General features: G+C 38.2%; 2 protein-coding genes across 5 annotated transcripts in view; one reads left to right on the top strand and one right to left on the bottom strand.

Annotated features, from left to right (window-relative positions):
* Positions 1 to 373: 373 nt before the first annotated feature.
* On the top strand, positions 374 to 13,185 carry LOC143026257 (alpha-2-macroglobulin receptor-associated protein). Its single transcript, XM_076186346.1, has 7 exons — positions 374 to 673; positions 1,526 to 1,667; positions 2,084 to 2,263; positions 3,005 to 3,112; positions 5,173 to 5,263; positions 5,624 to 5,780; positions 12,843 to 13,185. Exons 1-7 carry the CDS (start codon positions 500 to 502, stop codon positions 13,080 to 13,082), a joined length of 1,092 nt encoding a protein of 363 aa, XP_076042461.1. The 5' UTR covers positions 374 to 499; the 3' UTR covers positions 13,083 to 13,185.
* A 3,007-nt stretch (positions 13,186 to 16,192) lies between these two features.
* The window catches only part of Rap2l (Ras-associated protein 2-like), a 280,521-nt gene continuing 273,694 nt past the window's right edge, over positions 16,193 to 23,019 (bottom strand). For 3 of the 4 annotated variants that reach the window (XM_076186348.1, XM_076186347.1, XM_076186349.1), the window contains exon 4: positions 16,193 to 22,841. Coding sequence is in view for 1 of the 4 variants with exons in the window: in XM_076186349.1 (XP_076042464.1) it covers positions 22,733 to 22,841 (109 nt within the window). In the remaining 3 variants the exon portion in view is untranslated. The remainder of the gene's footprint in view (positions 22,842 to 23,019) is intronic. The other variant, XR_012966469.1, reaches the window with a different exon arrangement.

Genomic DNA, 23,019 nt, shown 5'->3' with positions numbered 1-23,019 from the left:
CTTTACAAGTCATCCTGTAATATTCATCATAGTAGCAGTTATGGCCTAGGCTAGATTTTTCTGGAACGTCTAGTCATTTTTTCGTGATATTATCCACCTCAACAGTTCTTTCTTTAAGCTAGGAAATTAAAACCCTTTTTTTCCTAGTACCTTACTACCTGTGATTTTGACTCTCGGAAAAGGTATCAAGACCCTCCATCATATCGACACTTTTTTTTTTTTTTAAGTCTCCATGGTGTCAAAGTAAAAAATAAAAATGGATAAATAGATGAAAATAAAATAAGAACTACATATACATACGCGTGTATAAATGCATGCGAACAAAATATTTTTTTATAATAAAGTACTTTCATTCAGATTCGAATTTACTAGATGGTAACAAGAAACTATTGCGTTCGCCTCCCTGGCGGCTGGCGTGTCAGTCTACAATTCGTCTGCAAATAGCGGTAGAGCTTGTAGTGTGAGGATTAGTCACGTCGCACTAAAACAATATAGAAGAATGAAGAGTGTGTACATTTTCATGTGCATCATTGCTGTTTGCTTAGCAAACAAAGCTAGCTTCAAATATACAAAAGAAGCGAATATTGAGACGAAAACTGATGATGAAGTGAAAATGCTTAGGAGTCCACTTAGGATGGCAAAACTTAATTTGATATGGGATAAAGCTGCGAAGGTGGGTGTGGTGCCTTTTATATTTAACAGAATGACAGATGTACGACGCAGTAAGGCAACTAATTTTATTTATTTACCTAGTTGTGTTTGTGCATGAGTACCTGTAACATCATAACATGTTACAAAACCAGAGTGAAGGAAATGTTACAATGTAATCGACTTTAGTTTGCTGTCGTAGTTGTATGAAATGTAATTTAAGGAAATGATATTAAACAGAACAGTATATTTGTTTATTTATTTATTTTTGTTACTAAAAGTATTTGGCCAAGCTATCTAGCCTGAGAGTAAAACCTTGGGTATAATAATAATTGTTTTATGTGAACAGACCTAGGACTAGGAAAAAGGAAAGTTATTGTTGAATAAGGTTAAGTTGGGGAAAGTAGCAGATTGGATAATTATGAATTATGTTTTTGGGAGAGAAGAGACCAGGCGTAAGTGTTATCGTGTGTATTTGGTTAGCTTAGGTTTTGTCAAAAATTGGCTGAAGGCGAGGAGTTTGCACACGGAGGTACAGAATAGCTGTGGCAGGAACTGTCACATTTGCCCTCTGCACTTGAACGGTTGGGGCAGATAACCAACAAACACTGCTGAGTCCTGGAGAGAAGTGCAGGATTTGAACCCCTTATTAAGTGAATGTGAGACAAACCTGTTTCAGATTATGCCACTGGTATCATGCAAACGCATTTTCTCTTCACAATATTAATGACTGATTTAGAAATCACCTAATCTACTTTATCAAATAATGTAAGATGAACCATGAAATCCAGTTTGTGCCAATAAATAGGTCTTAAGCAGGGAAGATATTGAAGGAAATATAATAATAATCACTCGTCGATGCTGATTGATATTACAGTGGCTTTCGGCTCCAAAGCTAAGGACGTTACTGACTGATCTAAAGGCACAAGACAAAGCAGAGCTGACTCTGAAGAAGGTTAAGGCTGATGGAGGAGATAAAGAAGGACTTAAGGAAGCTGAACTTCGTAAGAAATTACGAGGTAGGACGTTGTTAAAAGTTCATAATTATGTAAGTTACAGCTTTTGTGCACAAAGTCTGTGTAAGTAATGTAGTTTGTGAATGATTAGATCCAGTTTATTCATTTATTTAGATATACCTTGTCTAGGCTATCTCCCTTATAAGGGGAGAAGATAATTTTGTTGGGTACATATATATATATATATATATATATATATATATATATATATATATATATATATATATATATATATAATATATATATAATATATATATATATATATATATATATTATTTCCTATACTTACACTATGTTTGAATCATCCCTCAGCAGTGAAAAAAATCATCAGATTGTTATTGTTGCCTTGTCTGCATAATGGTAGTAGGTATTAATCTCGTGCAGGAAAAATGCAGGTTCGCCTTTTTCTGTTCCAACAGGTATTTTGAATCGTTATGGGCTGAACGAGCAGGGAACTGGCGACGGAAACATGTGGAATGCTGGACCTCCAAAGGAGAGATATCTAAATGAAGTTTCTGACCAGAAGATCCTTAAGGCAGTTTTCAAGGACAAGAAGTTGAACAAACTTTGGACAAAGGCAGAACAGTCTGGATTTTCAGGTTAATTTATAAAATGAAATAGAATGTTTTGCATGGCTTCATGGTGGTGGGCTTGAAAACCATCATGATACTGAAGCTTCAAGTTTCTCATAATATATCTGCATAACACCTAATCTTTTAATTATTCTATTTCTCTCCCTCTCTGTTTGTCTCTCTCTCTGTCTCTCACTCCATCTATCTATCCATCTATCGATCCATTCATTTGACAGAAACCTTCCAGAAAGTCTTGCCTCTCTTTCAGTACCATCTAACTTTTGTAGTCTCTAAAACTCAAACCAGTTATTATTATTACTAATTTAAAGCTATGTCAAAGCTTGTAGACATTTACCTTTAGTATTGCCATAGACATTGGCATTTGTATTTCTTATGGCAAAGTATTTCATGAACTTTTGCTTTTCTTTGAAAAAGTAAAAATGGCACAGGGATGAATTGGCTGTATCCGTGTGGAGTAAACAATGTGCAGTTTTCACATAGTTCAAGGAGAAAGGAGTGACAGAGAGAAGTGAGAGGGGTGGAGGGGATGTTCCTCTCCCATGTCCAACCTCACTCATGGGGTAATGGCGATTATTATTATTATTGTTTATTATTTATTTTTTATTTTATTTTATTTTTTATTTTTATTTTATTTATTTATTTATATTTATTTATTTTATTTTATTTATTTACTTTTTTTTTTTTTTTTCACTAAAGAGTAGATTCTCCTGTTGTAATTAAAAGACTGAGGACCTATTTTATTTGCAGAGGAAGAGCTGAAAGCCCTGAAGGAAGAATTTACTCACCATCAAGATAAGGTGGATGAGTATTACAGTATCCTGGAGAGTATGAACAACAGAAATGAGTATAGTAAAAGTAAGTAAAGAGGGAAGAACTAAGAAGTTGGCTGCACATGAAGAGATTGATCTTTTATAAAACATGATGATTTAGTATGTATTATGTGATTGCTGTGGATGTACTCTCTTGCTGTGTTGCTTCTGACCTGGATAGATGTTGAGACCAGGATGACCCTTCATCCAAGAGGGGGTAAGATGAAAAGAATACAGTGTGGTTGATATGAATGGAATTAGTGAGAGTGGCTGCATGCCTTGGCTGGCTACCTTTCTTATACTGGGAAGAGGCCCTTGGTATATAGATAGATAGGGAGTATGTATATATACTACTTAACAATAGCTGATTGAGAATAATATGAAAAGGTACTGTGGAGAAGGAAGTTGAAGATAAATGTGGGTGATGAGATGTACAAGGGGAGAGAGTGGCAGCCAGCTGGAAATGAATATTAAGGGAGAGAGACTGGAGGAAGTGGATGGTTTTAGATACTTGGGTGCGAATGTGGTAGGAAAGGGAAGAGTGGAGGTAGAATGTAGATTGAGAGAAGTCAGTAAATGCCTTGGTGGTTTAAAAAATTGTAAGGAGGAATAGACATTTGGGAATGGAATTAAGAGGAAATTGTATGAAAGAGTGATTGTGCTGACAGCACTCTACAGGACAGAAACATGGAACATAACAGAGGAAGAGAAATGGAGTTTGAATGTGTTTGAGATGAAATGCCTTAGAAGTATGATAGGGGTTACTAGGCTGGATAAAGTGAGAAATGAGGTGAGGAGAACAGGAGTGGAAAGGGAGTTGGAAGATAGGGTTGATGAAAGAGTATTAGGATGGTTTGGACACTTGGAAAGAATGAGTGAAGAAAGATTAGTAAAAGAGGTGTGGAAGGCAAAGGTGGAAGGAGTGAACATGAGGGGGTGACCTAGGATGAGATGGATGGATGGGGGTAAAAGGGGCATTGGGAAAAAGAGGAATGTCTGTTGAGGAAGGATGGGAAAGGACAGAAGATAGGGGTGAATGGAGAAAGGTTGTGTATGGATGATGCATGAGGGGGAGTGGGTGAGGTATGGGTGTTGAGGGAGTATATATGAGAAATAAATTGACACAACCCAAAGGGATTTCTCCCTGTCTTCTCCTTTTCTGCATGAGGGGACAGGGAGGGTGAGTCGCCAAATTAACAAAGCGGCTTTGCTATGGATGTGCTGTGTTTTGTGACACTGCTTCTGACCCAGGGCAATGGACAAGGTGCAGGGATGACCTGTCATCCAGGAGGTGCCAAGATAAGAGGGTAGAGGGGAGTGGAGTATGTAGGGGATGGAATGGGTGGGAGTGGTTTCTATGCCTTTGTCTTTTGGCTACCTCCTGTGTAAGGGGGAAAAGAACCTTTGGTATATGTACGTATGTATTGTGAAACAAGTAATGTCCCAGTCAATCAGTCCATTGCCCCTGGTATCATGCAGAAGAGCTGCAGCCCTCCAGCCAGGACCATAAATCACTTTGGGAAGATATATTGTGTTGTCCGGGGATTGTTAATGTGTGGCATTGTAGTATAAGGTCTGTGTGGTGGCTGCATCTGGAGCAGTTTGAATCTGTGGCCAAGCCTAGTCTGTTTTTATTGTCTCAATACTTGATGGTACTCTGATCAGAGGTGTGCTTGTGTGGTTCTTGTCTGATATGGGAAGGTTTTCTCTGTGGGGCTTCTGGTTGAGGGTTCTTGTCCCAATGTCCCATGTTATCAAAACAAGTTTGACTATATATACTTGTATATCCAGTCAATTCTCTTAGCTCTCATGCAGCATTACATTGTGTAATTTTGATAACTTTGAGAGATTATATACTTACATATACCAAGAAGCCTGTTCCCACTTTAAAGGTGAGTGGTTAAGTCAAAGCACTCGGCCATCCCACCCGAAAAAAAAAAAAAAATCCAGTTGTTATACCTCCCATCTCGGCTCCCCTTGAATGAAGAGCCTTCTCCATTCCATGCCACATATGTTCTGTTTTATCTTTGAGACTTTGTTATACCATACTCCATAATTCAAGGGCAGTATATTTTAATGATACACATTTCAACATTGATTTTGCAGACCACATCTCCAATGAGATTTTGAGTTTTGACAACTTCCAGGAACTTGAGGGGAGTTCCAAGTCAGTGAAGTCTTCTTCCAATACAGTCAGGTGAGGTTTCCAATGAATTAAAATTTGAAAAGCATGAGGTTCAAGTTGTTTTGTATTAAACAAAACCTTCTGTGTTGGTAGTATTGCTGTGTATGTGAATGTAAGAAAGTGGGGTGTTAGATTTTGAATGTTCAAAGCAGCATCATAAATGTAGCAGTTTAGTAGCATAAAAAAAATCTTTTCATGCTATTTGTAGCATGGATTGATTTCAATTGTTGTATAAATTATCAAGAAATTTTACTGTAACATGATTCACAATAGGGCTAGATAACACAAGAACATCACTGTCTTAGGGAATGTTTTATCCATTAACATACACAGTATCATGAAAGGTATTGTTAAAGTAATTTCTTCTTCTAGAGAAAAGCACCGTGAATTAAAAGAAGGATACGACCGCCTGCATAAAGTTGCCAGCACTGGACCCGATAGTAAAGAATTCCTGGAACCGAAAGTTGCTCTCTTGTGGAAGATGGCAACACGTGCAGATTTCACTCAGGCAGAATTAGAATCTTTGCATGTGAGTAACAGAATAATTTTGTCCCCATAGAAAGCATTGTTACTCTGGCGATGTATGGAAATACAGTAAGTTTTAAAGGAGGTATATGTGTTGCTATTGGAAAGTTAAAAGATGAGTGCATTATTGAATGGTAAATCTCAGAGATAGAATGAGTAAAAATGTGTTTGTGAGTGCACATGGCCCTGGCAAGGAGAACAGTCACAAGAAAGGTATCAGAATAAATTACATGAGGGTAGGTAGAGTTAAAAGAGCTAAGATGAGAGGGGGGAGGGGGGAAAGGTGGTGGACGGGAGTGGATAAGTGCCTTTGACTTGGCCAATTCCCTTATAAGGGGAAAAAAGCTCTTGGTATATAGATGTGGATAGAAATGAGGGGAGAATTTGGAAGGAACATAATTGTAGTGGTATTATGGGCAGAGACCTGGAATGTAAGAGAGGCAGAGAGGAAAAGTTTAAGAGAGGGTAGAGTGCCGAAGGACTGGAGGAGTGCCTGTATAGTTCCGCTTTACAAGGGAAAGGGGGACAAGTGTGAGTGTACTAGTTTCAGAGGGATCAGCTTGTTGAGTGTAGTTGGGAAGGCTTAAGGGAGGGTCTTGATAGAGAGGATTTGGAGAGGAACAAAGGGAGTAATTGGTGAGGAACAGTGTGTGTTTAGGACAGGTAGGGGTTGTGTAGATCAGATTTTTGTAGTAAGACAGATATGTGAGAAAGCTAGAGGAAAAGGTAAGGATTTTTTTTTTTTTTTTTTTTTTTTTTTTTCTCTCTCTCTCTTTCTTTTATGGATTTGGGAAAGGCTTACAACAGGGTAGACAGGAAGGCACTGTGGGAGGTTTTGCAGATATATGGGATAGGAGGAAAGCTGTTAGGAGTAGTCAAGAGTTTTTATGAGAGTAGTAGAGTGGCCTTGCTGTGGATGTGTTGTGTCTTGCGACACTGCTTCTGACCCAGGGCAGTGGACAAGGTGCAGGGATGACCCGTCATTCAGGAGGTGCTAAGATAAGAGGGAGGGTGGAGGGGTGTGGAGTGTATTCAGGGATGGAATGGGTGGGAATGATTTAATGCCTTTTTCTTTTTGGCTACCCCCCTTGTAAGGGAGAAAAAGCCTTGGTATATGTATGTAGTAGAGCTTGTGTTAGAATTAGAAATGGAGAGAGTGAATGGTTTGAGGTAAAGGTGGGACTTCATCAGGGATGTGTTATGTTGCCCTGGCTGTTCAATCTATACATGGATGGGGTGGTGCGAGAGGTGAATGCAAGGGTAGTGGGTCAGGGGTTGGAGATGGTTAAAGAAAATGGAGAAGAGTGGGAAATAAGCCAGTTGTTTGCTGATGACACTGTGCTTGTAGCAGGATCAATCAGAGTAGGGATTGAGGAAGTTAGTGACAGAGTTTGAGAAGGTGTGTGAAAGAAGGAAGCTGAAGATCAATGTGGGCAAAAGTAAGGTGATGAGATGTACAAGGGGAGAGAGTGACAGCAGGCTGGGAGTGAGCATTAAGGGTGAGAGACTGGAGGAAGTGGATAGTTTTAGATACTTGGGTGCGAATGTGGCAGGAAAGGGAGGATTGGGGGTGGAGGTAGAATGTAGATTGAAAGAAGCGAGTAAATGCCTTGGTGGGTTAAAAAGTGTAATGAGAAATAGACATCTGGGAATGGATGCTAAGAGGAGGTTATGTTTACCTAGTTGTATTATACGGGAAGAGAGCTATGCTCGTGATGAGCCCGTCTTTGTATCTCTCAGCATCAAGTTTTTTCTTAAAATCTTGAATAGTATTTGCACACACTTTTTCATTGTCTAATTTGTTCCAAGTATCTATCACTCTGTGTGGGAAGCTGTTCCTTTACAGATATCTTCTGTAACTATCCTTTTTTAGTTTCTTTTCGTGTCCTCTTGTTTTACCATTATCCCATATTAACAAGTCATTCTTATCTAAGACTTCCATTCCTTTCATTATTCTATAGATAGTAAGTCTCCTCTTTCCCTTCTTTGTTCCAAAGTTGGTAATTCTAGTTTGGACAGTCTTTGCTCATATGTCAATTCAGAAAGAGTTGGTGCTAGTTTTGTTGTTGCTCTTTGTATTCTTTCTAATTTTTTTATATTCTTTTTGGTACTGGGAGTCCATAGTGTTGCTTCTTTGGTCTAATTAGTGTAGTTAGAATTTTTTTTTTATCATTGCCTCATCCAAATAAGCAAATGCCACTTTAATTGACCTCAATAAATTGTAGGTTTCTCCGAATATTTTATCAATATGCTTATCCGGTGTCATGTCCTTGCTGATCATCACTCTAAGATCTTTCTCTGAGTTTACTTTTTTCACCTCTTCTTCACCAATTTTGTAATCTTTTGATAATCTCTTTCCAAATTCCATTATACTACATTTCTTTATATTGAATTTTACTTCCCACTTTTGAATCCAGTTCCAGATCTTGTCCAAATCTTGTTGCAATGAGTTGCAGTCTTCCTCCGTTTTTATCTTCTTATCTTTGCATCATCTGCAAAGAAATTCATATAACACTCTACACCTTCACCCATGTCATTAATGTATATGGCAAACATGATCGGTGCCAGTACTGATCCCTGTGGGACACTGCTTATCACTTTTTCCCAGTTTGAGAGTTTATCTCTAATTACTGCTCTCATTTTCCTCCCAATCAGGAAGTCTTTCATCCATTCCGATAATTTTCCTCTGATACCACCTAGTTTTTTATGTGGGACCTTATCAAATGCCTTTTGTAGGTCCAGAAAGGCACAGTCTGCCCACCCATCTCTCTTGTATTATGTCCATTAGTCTTGAATAGAAGCAAATCAAGTTTGTTGTACATGATCTTCCTTGTCTGAAGCCAAATTGGTTTGGATTCAGTATAGTTTTTTCTTTCAAATGCTTAACCCATCTATTTTTGACAACTTTTTCACAAATTTTTGCTACTGTGCTTGTTAGTGAGACTGGTCTGTAGTTAGATGGGTCTTCTTTGTTTCCTCCCTTATATATTGGTACAATGTTTGCCTTCTTCCAGTCCTGTGGTACTTTTCCTTCTTTAAGTGAGAATTTAATTATATTGTATATTTTGTCTGTTAATTCTTCCATGCATTCTTTTAGTATCCAATTTGCAATTCTGTCCAGACCATGTGATTTTCTAACATCAAGGGTTTTAATCTGGTCGCTGATTTCCTTTTGTGTTACGATTATTTCTTTCATTGAGGGGGACTCTCTCACTATTTCCTCACAATTAGGTGAGTTTTCTATTGTGAATACTGATTTGAAATGGTTGTTCATAATCTCAGCCATTTCCTGTTCTTCTGTATATTCATTTTTACCTTGGTGCAGTTTTTCTATTTCTTGTTTGTTCTTCAGTTTTCCATTTACATACCTGTAAAATAGTTTGGGTTCTTCCTTGCATTTATCTATGATCTTTTTTCATAGTTTCTCTTTTCATCTCTGTGTATTTTTACATACTCATTTCTTAGTTTGATGTACATTTGCCAATTGTTTGTTTTCTTGTCTCTTTTCCATTTCTTCTAAGCTTTGTCTCTATTATCCTCAGCTTCATCACAACTTTTGTTGTACCAGCTTTTTATGTATGTTCTTTCCATTTTTTGTTGTGGTACATATTTATTCACTCCCTCATTATAAATTTCTTTTAGTATGTTCCATTTTTCTTCCATCCCTGTTTCTTCGTTTAGGAATTTTTCCCAGTTTGCATTATGAAAGAATATTTTGAGTTTCTCAAAATTTGTTTTGTTGTACATTAGTCTTCCTATTCTATGTTTATTGTTTTTGCTTTGATCCATTTGTTCTTTCAATTCCAATTCTATTAGTACATGGTCACTCTTTCCTATCGGAGTTTTTTAATCAATTTTATTGACAATCTCAGGCTCTGTTGAAAATATTAAGTCTAATTTTGAGGGTTCTTCACTACCTCTATATCTAGTATTTTCTCTAATCCACAGGGTCATTGTGTATTCAATGGTCAAGTCAAGCAGGACATTGCCCCAGAGTTCCTCTCCCCCCTTCACTGTCATTTCTTCCCAATATATTTCTTTTGAATTAAAGTCACCCATAATTATTGTATTTCCTCTGTCTTTCAGTATATTAGTTAATTCATATTTTGTATCTTCTAATAATTTGGAATGATCACTTTCTGTCCAGGATTGTGTTTTGGGGGCACATACACCACTACAAATGTTCTACTCTTCATGTGTTTGCTTTCAACTTTTATCGTAATTGATTCTACATTATTTTTTCCTTCAGTTGTTTTTATTACATTTAAATCTTTGTTGGTCAAAATTAAAACTGTGATGCAAGGAAAGGAAAGAATAGGGGGATGGAGTGGTTAGGTGTGAATAATATTTTGACATCCGAAGGGATTTCTCCTTGTCTTCTCATTTTCTGCATGAGGGGATGGAGAGGGATCGTCACAGATTAAGTGAAGCAGCCTTGCTGTGGATGTGCTGTGTCTTGCTGCATTGCTTCTGATCCAGGGCAGTGGGCGGGAGTCAGGGATGACCTGTCATCCATGAGGAGCCGAGATGAGGGTGAAGAAAGGGTGGTGGATGGGAGTGGAATGGGTACTTGCCCTTTGACTTGACTACTTCCCTTGTAAGGAAGAAAAAGCCCATGTTATATAGATAGATAGGTATTAGGGATCTAAATGCTAGAGTGGGAGATGAGACTGGATGGAGTAACGGGGAAGTATGGTGTACCAAGAATGAAAACTGGAGAGGAAATGTGAGTAGATGGACTGATTGATCCACCTCACATCTACTCTATCTTCCACCCAATAATCATATAATCCATCACCACCTCAAGACATAACAAACACAATTCTTCCAGTTACTCTTTTGGACATCACTTTAGACTTATGCCCTCATGACTATCTTCCCATTAACTGCCTAGGACTGTGTATTTGCATACATTCACACAGGCAGTGGGTTGGGGATACAGGTGACCCTTCCTCCACAAGGAGCAGAGGGATTTTCTAAAGGGAAACAAATGGGTGTGGGATGGGTGGAGGGTGGGTACCTCTCTTGTATGCAGGAAGAAATCTTCTGGTATATAGATATACTTTTTTAAACATTGTATTCACTAGGAGGTAAATTAGAGATTGAGGGAAGCAAGTAAATGCTTTGGGTGATTAAAAAGTGTCATGAGAAATAGGCAGCTGGGAATGGATGCAAAGAGGAGATTATATGAAAGGGTGATTGTGCCAGTGGTACTGCATGGAGCAGTTACTTGAAATTTAAGGGAGGCAGAGAGGAAAACCTTAAATGTGTTTGAGATGAAATGTCTGAGAAGTATGGTAGGGGTTACAGGGCTGGATAGTGAGAAACAAGGAGGTGAGGATGAGAGCAGGGGTGGAAAAGGAAATGGCAGATACGGATGGTTTGAACACATGAAAAGAGTGAAGAGAGATTAGTAAAAGAGGTGTGGAAGGCAGAGGTGGATGAAGTGAACTTGAGAGGACTGCTTAGGGTGAAATGGATGGGGGTGAAAGGGGCTCTGAGCAAGAGGGGAATGTGTTGAGCAGGAGAGGGAAAAGGCAGGAGATAGGGTTGAGGAGAAAATGGCTGTGTATAGATGATACTATGAGGAAAGGAGAGGGAGAGTAGGGAGAAGTTACATGTGGAAGATATTTTGACATAGCCCAAAGGGATTTCTCCTCATCTTCTCTTTTTCTGCATGAGGGGAGGGAAAGGGAGGGTTGCCGATTAAGTGAAGTGGCCTCGCTGTAGATGTACTGTGTTTTCCTGTATTGCCTCTGACCCAGGGCAGTGGTTGGGATACAGGGATGACCTGTCATCCACAAGGAGCTGAGATGAGAGGGAGGAAAGGGTGGGGGATGGGAGTGCAATGGGCAGGAATGGGCACGTGCCTATTGACTTGGTTACCTCCCTTATAAGAGGGAAAAAGCCCTTGGTATGTATTTACCTAGTTGTATTTTGCGGGAAGGGCAGCTATGCTCGTGGTGTCCCGCCATTGTATCTCGCAGTGTCTAGTTTGCTTTTAAACTCATGAATGGTTTTTGCGCATACTATTTCATTATCCAGTTTGTTCCAAGTGTCCAAAACTCTATGTGGAAAACTGTTTTTCTTCAGTTCTCTTCTATAACTATGTTTTTTTTATTTTCTTTCCATGTCCTCTTGTGTTTCTCTTGTCCCAGTTAAGTAAGTCCTCTCTATCAAGTATCTCTGTGCCTTTCATGATTCTGTAGATGGTCAATAGGTCACCTCTCTCTCTTCTTTGCTCCAGTATCGGTAACTCCAGTTTAGCCAATCTCCATGCAGATTGATATACTCGCTACCATCTTTTTCAGTATAAATATACATACCAACAGGTTTTCCCCCTTACAAACGAGGTAGCCAAAATCAAAGGCATAAAATCTAGTCCCACCCATTTCATCCCCACATACTCCACTCCCATTCACCACCCTTCCATCCCTCTTTTCTTGACCTCTCCTGGATGCCAGGTCATCCCTGCATCTTACCTACTGCCCTGGGTTAGAAGCAATGCAGCAAGATACAGGACATCCCCAGAAAGGCTGCTTCATTTAATCGGTGAACCCCCCGCCCCCCCAATCTCCGTCCTCTCATACTTACATATACTAAAAGGCCCTTTCCCCATGACAATGTAGGATCTCAGTCAATCAATCTGTTGCCCCAATTCTCTTGAAGGAGACCTTGAGGAAACTAGCCACAGATTCAGTCCACATGTCATTCAGTCAAAAGATTTTTCATGGAACTGCCTAGTGTAGTCCATATGGTCTCTTGCAGTCTTATGAATTTATGGAGCTGTCAGGAGTGTGTGAAAAATAATGTTTTCTGTCTTTTGGGTGGTGATTGCATCTGAGGTATTGATGTCTGTTTCTAGGCTAGTTGCTGGTACAGTTTTAGTGCAAGTGATGACCTAATGTAGGCTTAACAATGCTCCTTTTGTGCGTGTTGTGGGAGTGATTTCTACTCTGGGTTGTCCAGGGAATGCCTGGCAAAGTATTGGATTTGTGTGTCTGGTTGGGAGTGTTAACATAGGAAACATGAGTGGTGTATCAAGTAACGTATATTTCTCTTTCAGACGGAGTTGAAGCATTATGAACATAGACTTCTGAAAGTGCGACACTTGACAGGACAGATGGCAGTGGCTCATGAGCGAGATGGACGAATTATAGATACGCATGATGAAAAATTAGAAAATATGGTATCATCAGAAGGACAGAGAATTATGCTGGAACGTATCGAGAAGCAAAAACGTAAAGTGGAGAAATTACACGAAGATCTTGAGATGAGAATCATGCAAAGGCATCTTGAGCTCTAAGAAGTGTAACACAATATTGCACGAAGTAAACTAGGAATGTGTGCATGCATATATATATATATATATATATATATATATATATATATATATATATATATATATATATATATATATATATATATATATATATATATATATAATATACAATGAACAAAATTTGTTTGAAAGAAAAGCATGTTTTTCTGTTATTTATAGGGGCATTTGATATACAAAGAGCTTGTAGCAGATCAACTTTGTGTTCATTAAGGGAACAGTAAGGTTTCTTTAGTGGTAATGTAATTGGAAATAGGATTCTCACAATGCTTTGTTCTGTATTCTTCAGAAACCATGTAATGGTAATGATTTGTTGTTAGAATTATGGTGGAGGAGATGGCAAGCCAAGTGATAAAGGTCAGCAGCATTGGATAAGAATAGCAAGTATTTAGCACAAAGTGGTAGTATGTTGGGCCAACAAATATGGCTGTGAACTTCTGAGTTTTTGTAATGTGTTCAAATTGAGTTGCATAATGTGCAATTTGTTGTTGTCATTGTTAATTCAATTTTATAGGTACCACTAATATTTTTGTAATTTGTAATATATTTAGTCATACAAGATCAGTTAGAAGACTTGAAGGTAAGTGGATTTTCTTGGTTTCAGACAAGTCTTGATGAGTAGATAGTAAGAAAATATATATATAGGTTGAAATTACTGCATGTAATTTGAGAAGTAGAAGTACCATGTTGTTGGTAAACTATAACAAATTATAATTTATTGATACATATAAGTTGTTTTCCACACACGCAGATTAATGATCCAAGATGATCTTGTACAAAGGAAATGCGTAATGGTAGAGTTGTATATTTATCAGTGTGTATCAGAACACCTTATGCTACTATCCCCTGCACTAACAATCTCCAGACAACAATATCTCTTTTCCAAGTGACTTATGGTCCTGACCAGAGGTTGTTGCCGGCTTCCTGGAGGCCATGGGTCTTATGCAGGAGAGACCAGGAGCAATGGATTGATTGATGGTTCAGTATGAACAGCTTCGTTGTGAATGTTGAAGATATTCTTTCATATCACTCAAATGAAGCAGTGGATTGTGACCCTGAACTTGTGGCAGTCACAGGTTTGTTCCTTCATCAATTTTTGGAAAATGCCCAACCCGTATACTTAGTTTCCAGACCCATCTATACACAGAGTGACTTCAGAAATGCCACAAAACAAGGTTAGATTTCAATATATGTACATACATACTAAAAAATGGCAGTCAGAGCATATACCTGTCTGAAACTTGTTCATCATCCTTCTCTTGGTACAATGAATTTATATTGCTGTTCAATCTGCATCATGTTTTCCAGTTGTAGTACTGGTTTTCAGACCCTTCATCCATGAGGAGCGAAGATGAGAGGGAAACAAGGGTGGTAGATGGGAATGGGTGCATGCCTTTGAGTTGGCTACCCCCTTGTAAGGGGGAAGCCCTTGGTGTACGTGTGTGTGTGTGTGTATATATATATATATATATATTTAGATATATATATAGATATATATATATTTAGATATATATATAGATATATATATATTTAACTTGAAAAGTGTCTGAAATAAGCCCTTGCAAGATATGGAGGTAAGCCATATGCACATGTCTGGAACATAGGATGTATTGTACCAACAGGAATGTGGTTACCTAGGGGAGTTATCCAGGATTATAAATCCCAATGAAATCCAACAGCCATATATGCATTCACCACAGAGAAGACACTAAATACTTTATCCTACACCCGCTGTCACTCAGACCATACCTAGATAGAACACAATATTTTCTTTTAACAACTTGTGGGCCAGGCCAAAGGCTGTTGCCGATAATCTGGGATCTGTGGGTCTCCTGCAAGAGATACCTAAGGCAATAGATTGACTTGTTAAACCCCAACTGTGTGACATATTTCGTAAATGTTAGGTCATTATAAGAGCACCCCCTAGACAGAAGGGTTTAACACTTCTACTCCATTGGCACTCGTTATTCTTACTTAAAATTCCAATTATTTTATTGAGTAGGGGTAGCTCTTCAGACTTGAGAGATAAGAGCTTCTAATTAGTCAGATATATTATATTGTGACTTTTATCGACTAATAAAAGTTTTATTGAATTACACATTTCAGTTGTTAGTACCTTGAAATACTTGTCACTGGTTCAAAGTTTGGATGAATTTAGTCTTGAAACTGTGCTGTAAAATGATGACTTGCTTATCAGGACTGTTGTACAAGTGTTGTGTGCCCATTTCCATTACTGGGGCTTCTGAAGATTACCTGAAGGCCACAGGCCGCCTACAGGAGGGACCAGGAACAACAGATTGACTGTCCTTGTTTGTTGGGGTTCCTGGAATTTAAAGTCAAGTGCTGGTAGTGCAAAGAACTTGTAGCTTCCTCTATCAGGTGGCAAGGAACTCCAATTATATTTTTATAAGCTGTGAATTTCCAAAAGGGGTACATGTATTTCTTCCACTTTCATGTATGCAAGTTGTCAATTGGTGTTTGCTCCCCCCCTTCCTCCTACTATTTCAGCTGATGTTATAAGCATCCCACACTAGTACAATACAGACAATAGTTCATAGCCTCTCTTCACAAAGATCTGTGAGAGGGCCTGAGGGCTGTTGGCCGTCACCGAGAGACTAGAGATTTCCCATGTGTGAGAGACTAGACAACAATTTTGTCCTATTTTGTAGCCCTGAAGTACATTTTCACAACATCCACCACACAATTTCTCTCTTGCATTCACTACCCAGACCTCACAACCATACACAAGATGGCAGAATTGTTGGTTCATGCATAACTTTAATCTTTTCCACAAACGTACACTCATTCCTCCATATGGCTCACAGAACACTTATTTTCTCTGTCCTGTCCTTCATTCTGTGGCCTATCTCTTCCTCCAGTCTCTTACTTTCATGTTTATCTAAAATTTTAATTAGGCAGTACAGATGTACAAATCTTAGGAGATAATATGCACTACCATCATGTTTTAGCCATTAGTTACTTTTAAGTGTAAAGATTGACTTACCATCTAGAATACAAACCTGCTTTAGAAACTAATGCTCACTGAAGGAAGAAACAGGAATAATGAAAAACTCGTGTAGTCAACATATTTAAAAATACATTTATTTTCATAACAAAGTCATTATACATTCATCCAAATAGATTATTATCCAAATGATATGAGCATTACACACAGGAAAGAGGATTTTTTTTTCTTGTTTTTGTTTGTTTTTGTTTTTTGTTTTTATTTTTTACCTCTGACAGGTTATGGGGATTAGCCAGGGGTTTCAGAGGTGCTGGTGGGAGAAGTAAGGTGTTAATCAACAGGACGGGGGTGTGCAGGAGGAGGTGGGAGGCAATAAGATGTGGTGGAGAGTGGAAAGCTACAAGGGACGTTCACTCCTTTGATGATATCCAAATATTCAACTATTCATCTCTTTGTTTAGGACTAAAGTGTTTCATGAACAAATGTGTATCAACTAAGAATTACATGCCAATGAAATGTGTCAAAAAATATAATGCATCCACACTGATTAATAACTAATGCTAGCCAATCTGATGTAATGTTGGGGCAATACTCGTCAGTATGGATAAAGCAAGATGGAAGTCCAGCAGGAATAAAGACTGCTAGTGCTTTCATGGTTGTGCCGGCAAATGAAGGGTCCTCTTCCACAATTGTGCATTAAGTTCAGCTCCTTTTTGTTGTCTGTAAACCACTACTTCTGTTGTGTGATGATCCTGGCGTGCCAATACAAAAATCTATATATGAAGAGCCTCCTCCCCTTTACAAGGAAGGTAGTAGCCCCAATACAAAAAGAAAGGAAAAATTAATAGTCAATCTTAACAGGAGAGAGAGGCCCCTTCAAATGCATGAAGATGTTGCCTGAGATATGACAAAGCACCAAGTTGCTGGTACTGAAGACCAAGAAAAGCATATTGGGGAAGGTCCTTTGCACAATTCTCAAACTCTGAGGTGACTACTACACTTACAGTCAGGGTGGCCATGAGGGTATGTATGAAATGATGAATGGAAGGTGAAGTTGGGATGGACAGGGACAAAAGGGCCACAAGTGAGGGCAAGAAATGCATCCACACCACCCTTGGGACACACTTAGTCACCTTTAACGTTTTTAGCAATCATTCATAGCACAAAGTAAAGCTCTGATTACTTCACACAGCCAAATACTAACTTGCTGCATTTTTTAAGTGACAGGGAACATCCTGCCACAAAGCTAGTTACTGTAAGCATCCAATCACTAAGATCTGAATATTGATTAAAGTTCCGTGAAAGCACAGCAACCTTCTAAGTACGTAAGCATTCAGAGCAGCAACAGCAGTCTGACCACACTCCACCAGTCTGGTCCATCACTGTACCAGCATCTATTCCTGGCACTTCCTCTCTTGCAGACTGGGATAGAGAAAATGGAAATGCAACATGTGTGTGTGTATATTTGTTTACATGTCTTTGTATGTACTTAATGTGCATCAGAATGTTGTGTTCAGTTTCTACATAATGTGTATGGACTTCTGTCTGTACCTGTTTTTATGGAAAAAATGTAGGGGAAGTTGGATGAAGGATTGACAAGCTATGGGCTACTTACAATGTGGAAAGAAGCTCAAGAGTGGTTGGGTCAAGTTAGGCTGAATGACCAAAAAATGATTGGCCAAGGAACTGCCATGTCCAATGTGTTGGCAAAATGTTTATGACTAATGGGTTACATATGTACATGTACATGTGGATGTACTGAAATCTATGTACATGTGCATGTTGATGTATGTGCACCATGAGGGTATCTATGTACACATTTATGTGAGTGAGCTACATGGCTGTGGCATTTGGGTAATGTTGACAAAGCCACTTTACTGTCACTGGTTCTGTGTAGAAAAAAGAAAGAAAAAATATATATATACCAAACAAGTTTTCTCTACACTGAAAAAATCATGTGGAGCTTTTCTGCATGAAAATAACTGCCCAAAATTATTGGGGGGGAAGGAATGGAGCTCTTCTTGTAGGTGTTTTTTTTCTTAAACTGGTGTTTAACATGAAGCAAAGAGCACTGTCAACAGATTGATTGTGGGCACAAGGAACTTTGCTTTAACAATCAATTACAAATATAAAGCTGAGGCTGTTGGAAACCAGTCACCAATGTTGGAACACCAGTCACTGACGTTTACAGCTAACCACCAAATCACTATGTTTAGAGCTAGTCGCCAGTCACCAATGATCTCTGCAAATCTTATTCACTGAATAACCACTTGCAAAGTTCAAAATGTTGATTGTAATACTTGAATTACTACTGGAGATTGACAGCATTCTATCTATTGGAAATTCACACACCTTTCACTTGACAAAGTTTCTACTGCATAACGTACAAACATTTACATAAAAGCATCATAACTTCTTTAGCACAGCACCAGTAACTTGACCACATGTCTCTAATACTTCTTAAAACCTTCAATGATATAAGAGACTCTCTGCATTACAAAGAGAAAAAGGTAGCATATCATTTATATATCAACATATTCACAATACCTTTCCCAACAGCATTTACAAATTTTCTCAATCAGTATTTTCTTGAGCTTTTGTAACCACAAACAAGAAAGCAGATAGTGATGAAGATTGAGGCTTACTTATATTTAAAATAATCCAAGAGTGGAGACAAGTGAAAACGAACTCAAACTCGGCAGAACATGTGAGGATGTTTTTGGAACAGTTTTCCATAAACAAATAAATGACCTGGGCTTAAAAAATATTTTTAAGTTACAGATATTAAATCAAATCCTATCCAGGTCTCACTAGTGGGAAACTTTGCTTTGGGCATATTATTTGCAGCATTCAACTCATTCCTTCAATGAGGTCTAGAATAATGATAATAATAAAAAACTATTTACAAATTAAAAACTACCCATGGATAATAAAAAAAAAAAAAAAAGGCAAGTAGAGAATCAAATAGAGAAACTACATATACACACACACATACTGTAAATGCATGAATGCATATATATGAACACACTTGTATATATATATTATATACCATATATATATATATATATACTTGTGTGAATATGTTTATTACCTATATGCATGTACGAATATACAATGCATCATAGCCATAAAGATGGCAACTGATAAGGCAAAGGAAGCATAAAGAGAACCATTTGGATGGGTGAAACTTAAGATATTTTTCTTTACAAATTTAATCTTTTAATCTGGGACCCATTTACAAACCTTATTTTACATGTATCACCACTGGTCACTTTTTTTCAATGTCTTTTCTTCTTTCTATTAGTTGTCTAAATAAAATGTGCATTTTCTTTTATAGATAAAGCAGGCACAAAAAAAGTAATAGCATTGAAAAGAAATAATAAAACATCATAATAATAACCAATATTAATTTTAAAATCTAGGATGACACCTGTATCAATGTACAAGAATGTTGTATCAATAATGGTAACAAAAATAGTCCTGGTAATTACATTTGAATTGATAATAATAATGACTAACAATTATAGTAATATTAATAAGGATATAATAGTACTAGGAGTAGTAGTATCACAAGGACATCATACAACTTGACAGAAGCTTGGACTTCCTCCTCTTGGAGACTGGGAACAACTGCTGTAGCCTATACAAGTGCCCTCGTTGTCAGGGGGGTGGGGGGTTCTCTCCCTATTTGGCAGTTATCGTTGTTTAAAAAGGTGAGGTGGGGTAGAGTGGTGAGGTGGTCAGCAATGGGAATGCAGGTGGACACTTGCTACAAATATATAAACTAACTTTGTTTCATATGTGATCTGGTTCTTGTAGTGCCGGTCTTGTATATAATACTGGGTTGATTACTTGGGTGATTTTGTATGAATTGTGCTCTACTGTAAGGCTCGTGTGATCCTCTATTAAAGACTATTTTATCATAAAATACTTATATCCCACTTGATTTATGTGGCTGATTGTGCTAAAAGAAAACTGCTTTTATGTGTATCTGATATATGTCAGAACTGGAAAGCAATGTTCTTGATTATGTGATTGGCATGATGTATCAAACCAGGTGTTAAGGCAAACATACTTTCAGGAGTGGACATGCTAAAGCTATTTTACATGAACAAGTCCACATATCTAAAATCTGACTTTTGTCACCACCTGTTCCAAAATATATTAAAACTTATTTAGTCAATCTGGCTGAGGTAATCAAATTAGTTCCATCTCTCAAAAACCTATGAGAAAGATTATGATTCATGCAGTTCTATAGAATGCCAAACTAGTAAAAATGATTTCAAATATATCTGCACACATACATATACCAAGGGCTCTTTCCCCCTTACAAGGGAGGTAGTCAAAGTCCAAGGCATAAATCCACTCCCACCCATTTCATCTCCACATACTCCACTCCCATTCACCATCCATCCCTTCCTCCCTCCCTCTGTTCTTTGCTCCTTCTTGATGACGGGTCATCCCTGCATCTCGCCCACTGCCCTGGGTCAGAGGCAACGCAGCAAGACACAGCACATCCACAGCAAGGCCGCTTCATTTAATCAGCGACCCCCTTCTCCATTCCCTCATGCAGAAAAAGAGAACAGGGGAGGAAATACCTTCTGGCTGCATCAAAATATCATTCACACATATTCCCTCACCTCCCCCATCCTCCACCCACTCCCTTCCATGCATCACAGCATCATCTATACACAACCATTCTCCACTCACCCCTATCTTCTGTCTTCAAATGTATCTAATTTTCTTTAAACTATGATCAAAAATACTTATGGGAATTCTAAAATATTGTCATCTCACACTATTGGCGCCTACACAGAAGATAAGGGCATAAATACATAATGACCACAAAAATACATGTGCAACAAAAAACTACTGTAAACTTGGAAGATACAAGTCAATAGGTTAACTGAATCATACCAGTGCCATAATCACCTTCACCTGGACCACCATGACCATCACCACCACCACCACCATCAAAGTTTCATTGTTACAACTGCCCAATCTAAGATGCACAAACTAAATGTGAAGCACCATACATACACCAAAAGAACTAAAGAGTATTTTCTATGAGAGGTCTAATTTTTCACATTCTGAAAATTAGTCATTTGTGGAAAAACACCAGTGTTTATGACATGGGTGAAAGAAGCAACCTTTAATTATGATGAGAGCATGTATTGTTAAAAAAAATATTTATGACAACCTGGGTATACTGAGCACTAGTTATACCATAAGCATAATGAGCACTAATGTTTTATAATATGGGTTCAAACTAATGATATGGGTGTGGTAATGAGCACTAATCATGAAAATCAAGTGCAACATTCATGGCCCTTTTGTAATTGGCTTATTCAATCTTCCTACCACTCATGGACTAGTATTTCCTACTTCTTGCTCCCATTCTGATCATTCTCAGATAGGAGAAAAAGATAAAGAAAAAAACCTTGCTCCTATTTGCATTCTGTTTTCACTTTCACCTTGTCCGTTTCCTGACCATTGCTTGTGCAAAGCAAAGTTGACTTGTGCCATGCTTTGTGCGATATACAGTAACTAACAGGAAGACGACTTAGTGACACTGACACGAGATGAATTTTGAGTGACTTCTTCCAGGGATTTCTTCCATGATGATAGTTCTTCAGCCCTAGTCCATCTCCACCTTTTATTTCTTACAAGAAGTTCAATTATCAGAAACTTGAAATTTTGAGTGTATTACATATCATAATGTACTTAGACAAAAGTACAAAGACTCATTCAAAATTTAACAGATAATAATTATGTTCAAAATGAAATTGTGAGCATGATTATGAGTGTGAATGTATGTCAAGTGCATTTTTGCATGTGTATGGATGAGTGTATGTGCTTGTGTGGTGCCTCACTACAATGTCCTTGCAATCCCATGCAACTTCCACCGTCCTACAAATGCAATACTTTCTTCTCCCATATTTTCCCTTCCTCCCACATAACGCCCACACTTGCTGCCAACCACGTCCAAGAAGCAACAAGGTTTTCATCTGCTCGCTAAACCCAGACAGGACGGAAGGGAACAGATGATCTGTCCTTGACAAAACACACATTTTCTTTAGCTATGATAAATTATTCATTAACTGCCTCCCTCTCTGATTGCCCTTCATTTTTTATCACTCCTTACACTTCCTTTTCCAAACTATGCCATATATCATTTCACAAACCTTTTCTATGCCCTCTTCCCAATCATCTATATCACCTTGCCATGTCTGGGCCAGTTCTTAACAGATCTTACAAAAGTTCTCCCTTATCACATCATCATTCCTTTCTAATAAGCATTGAACATATATACTTTTTTATTTCTTACACAAGAGGAATCCTATTCACATCTTTGCTACTCATCTTTATTGCACTTGTAATCTTGTTCCATTTCCAGCAACAAATACCATTCTCTTCTTCAACATGGTTGGACACTGCCACAAATCACCTGCTACTTCCTTTGGAGAGTTTTAGACCTTTTATCCCAATCGTTCTCCAAGTAATTTCATAGTCCTAAAATCATTTGCCATCAAGATATTTCATTTTGACTTTCTAGGTGATATTCCAGTCTTCTCCAAGCAGCTCTAATTACCACACTGTTCCCTTCATGTTTTTACAATATTAGCCTCTGCAATTTCGTTCTTCAATCCAATCACTTCTCTTGGCTGTCGATTGCTTCTTTTGGCTGTTGATCGCTGACCGTTGCATTCTTCATGCTGTTGTTGGGCCCACACCCACCATCGTGTGAAGCTGTGATGTGGCTGCAAAAGAAAGTGTCCATCAGAAAAAAAGCATGAATTGGGGAAGGATATACATACATACACACCTAAAGACCTTTTCCTCCTTATAAAGGGGGGTTAGTTATGGCAGTATACTGTACCTCCATCCCACACCTATCTGAAACTCATTCAATGCTCCTCCCATCTTAGCACAGAAAAA

This window comes from Oratosquilla oratoria, chromosome 6 (assembly GCF_046742065.1).
Source record: "Oratosquilla oratoria isolate Oo_2021 chromosome 6, ASM4674206v1, whole genome shotgun sequence".
NCBI lineage: Eukaryota > Metazoa > Arthropoda > Malacostraca > Stomatopoda > Squillidae > Oratosquilla > Oratosquilla oratoria.
Note: the sequence above shows the minus strand (reverse complement) of the source record. Positions and strands in the feature narration are given on the sequence as shown.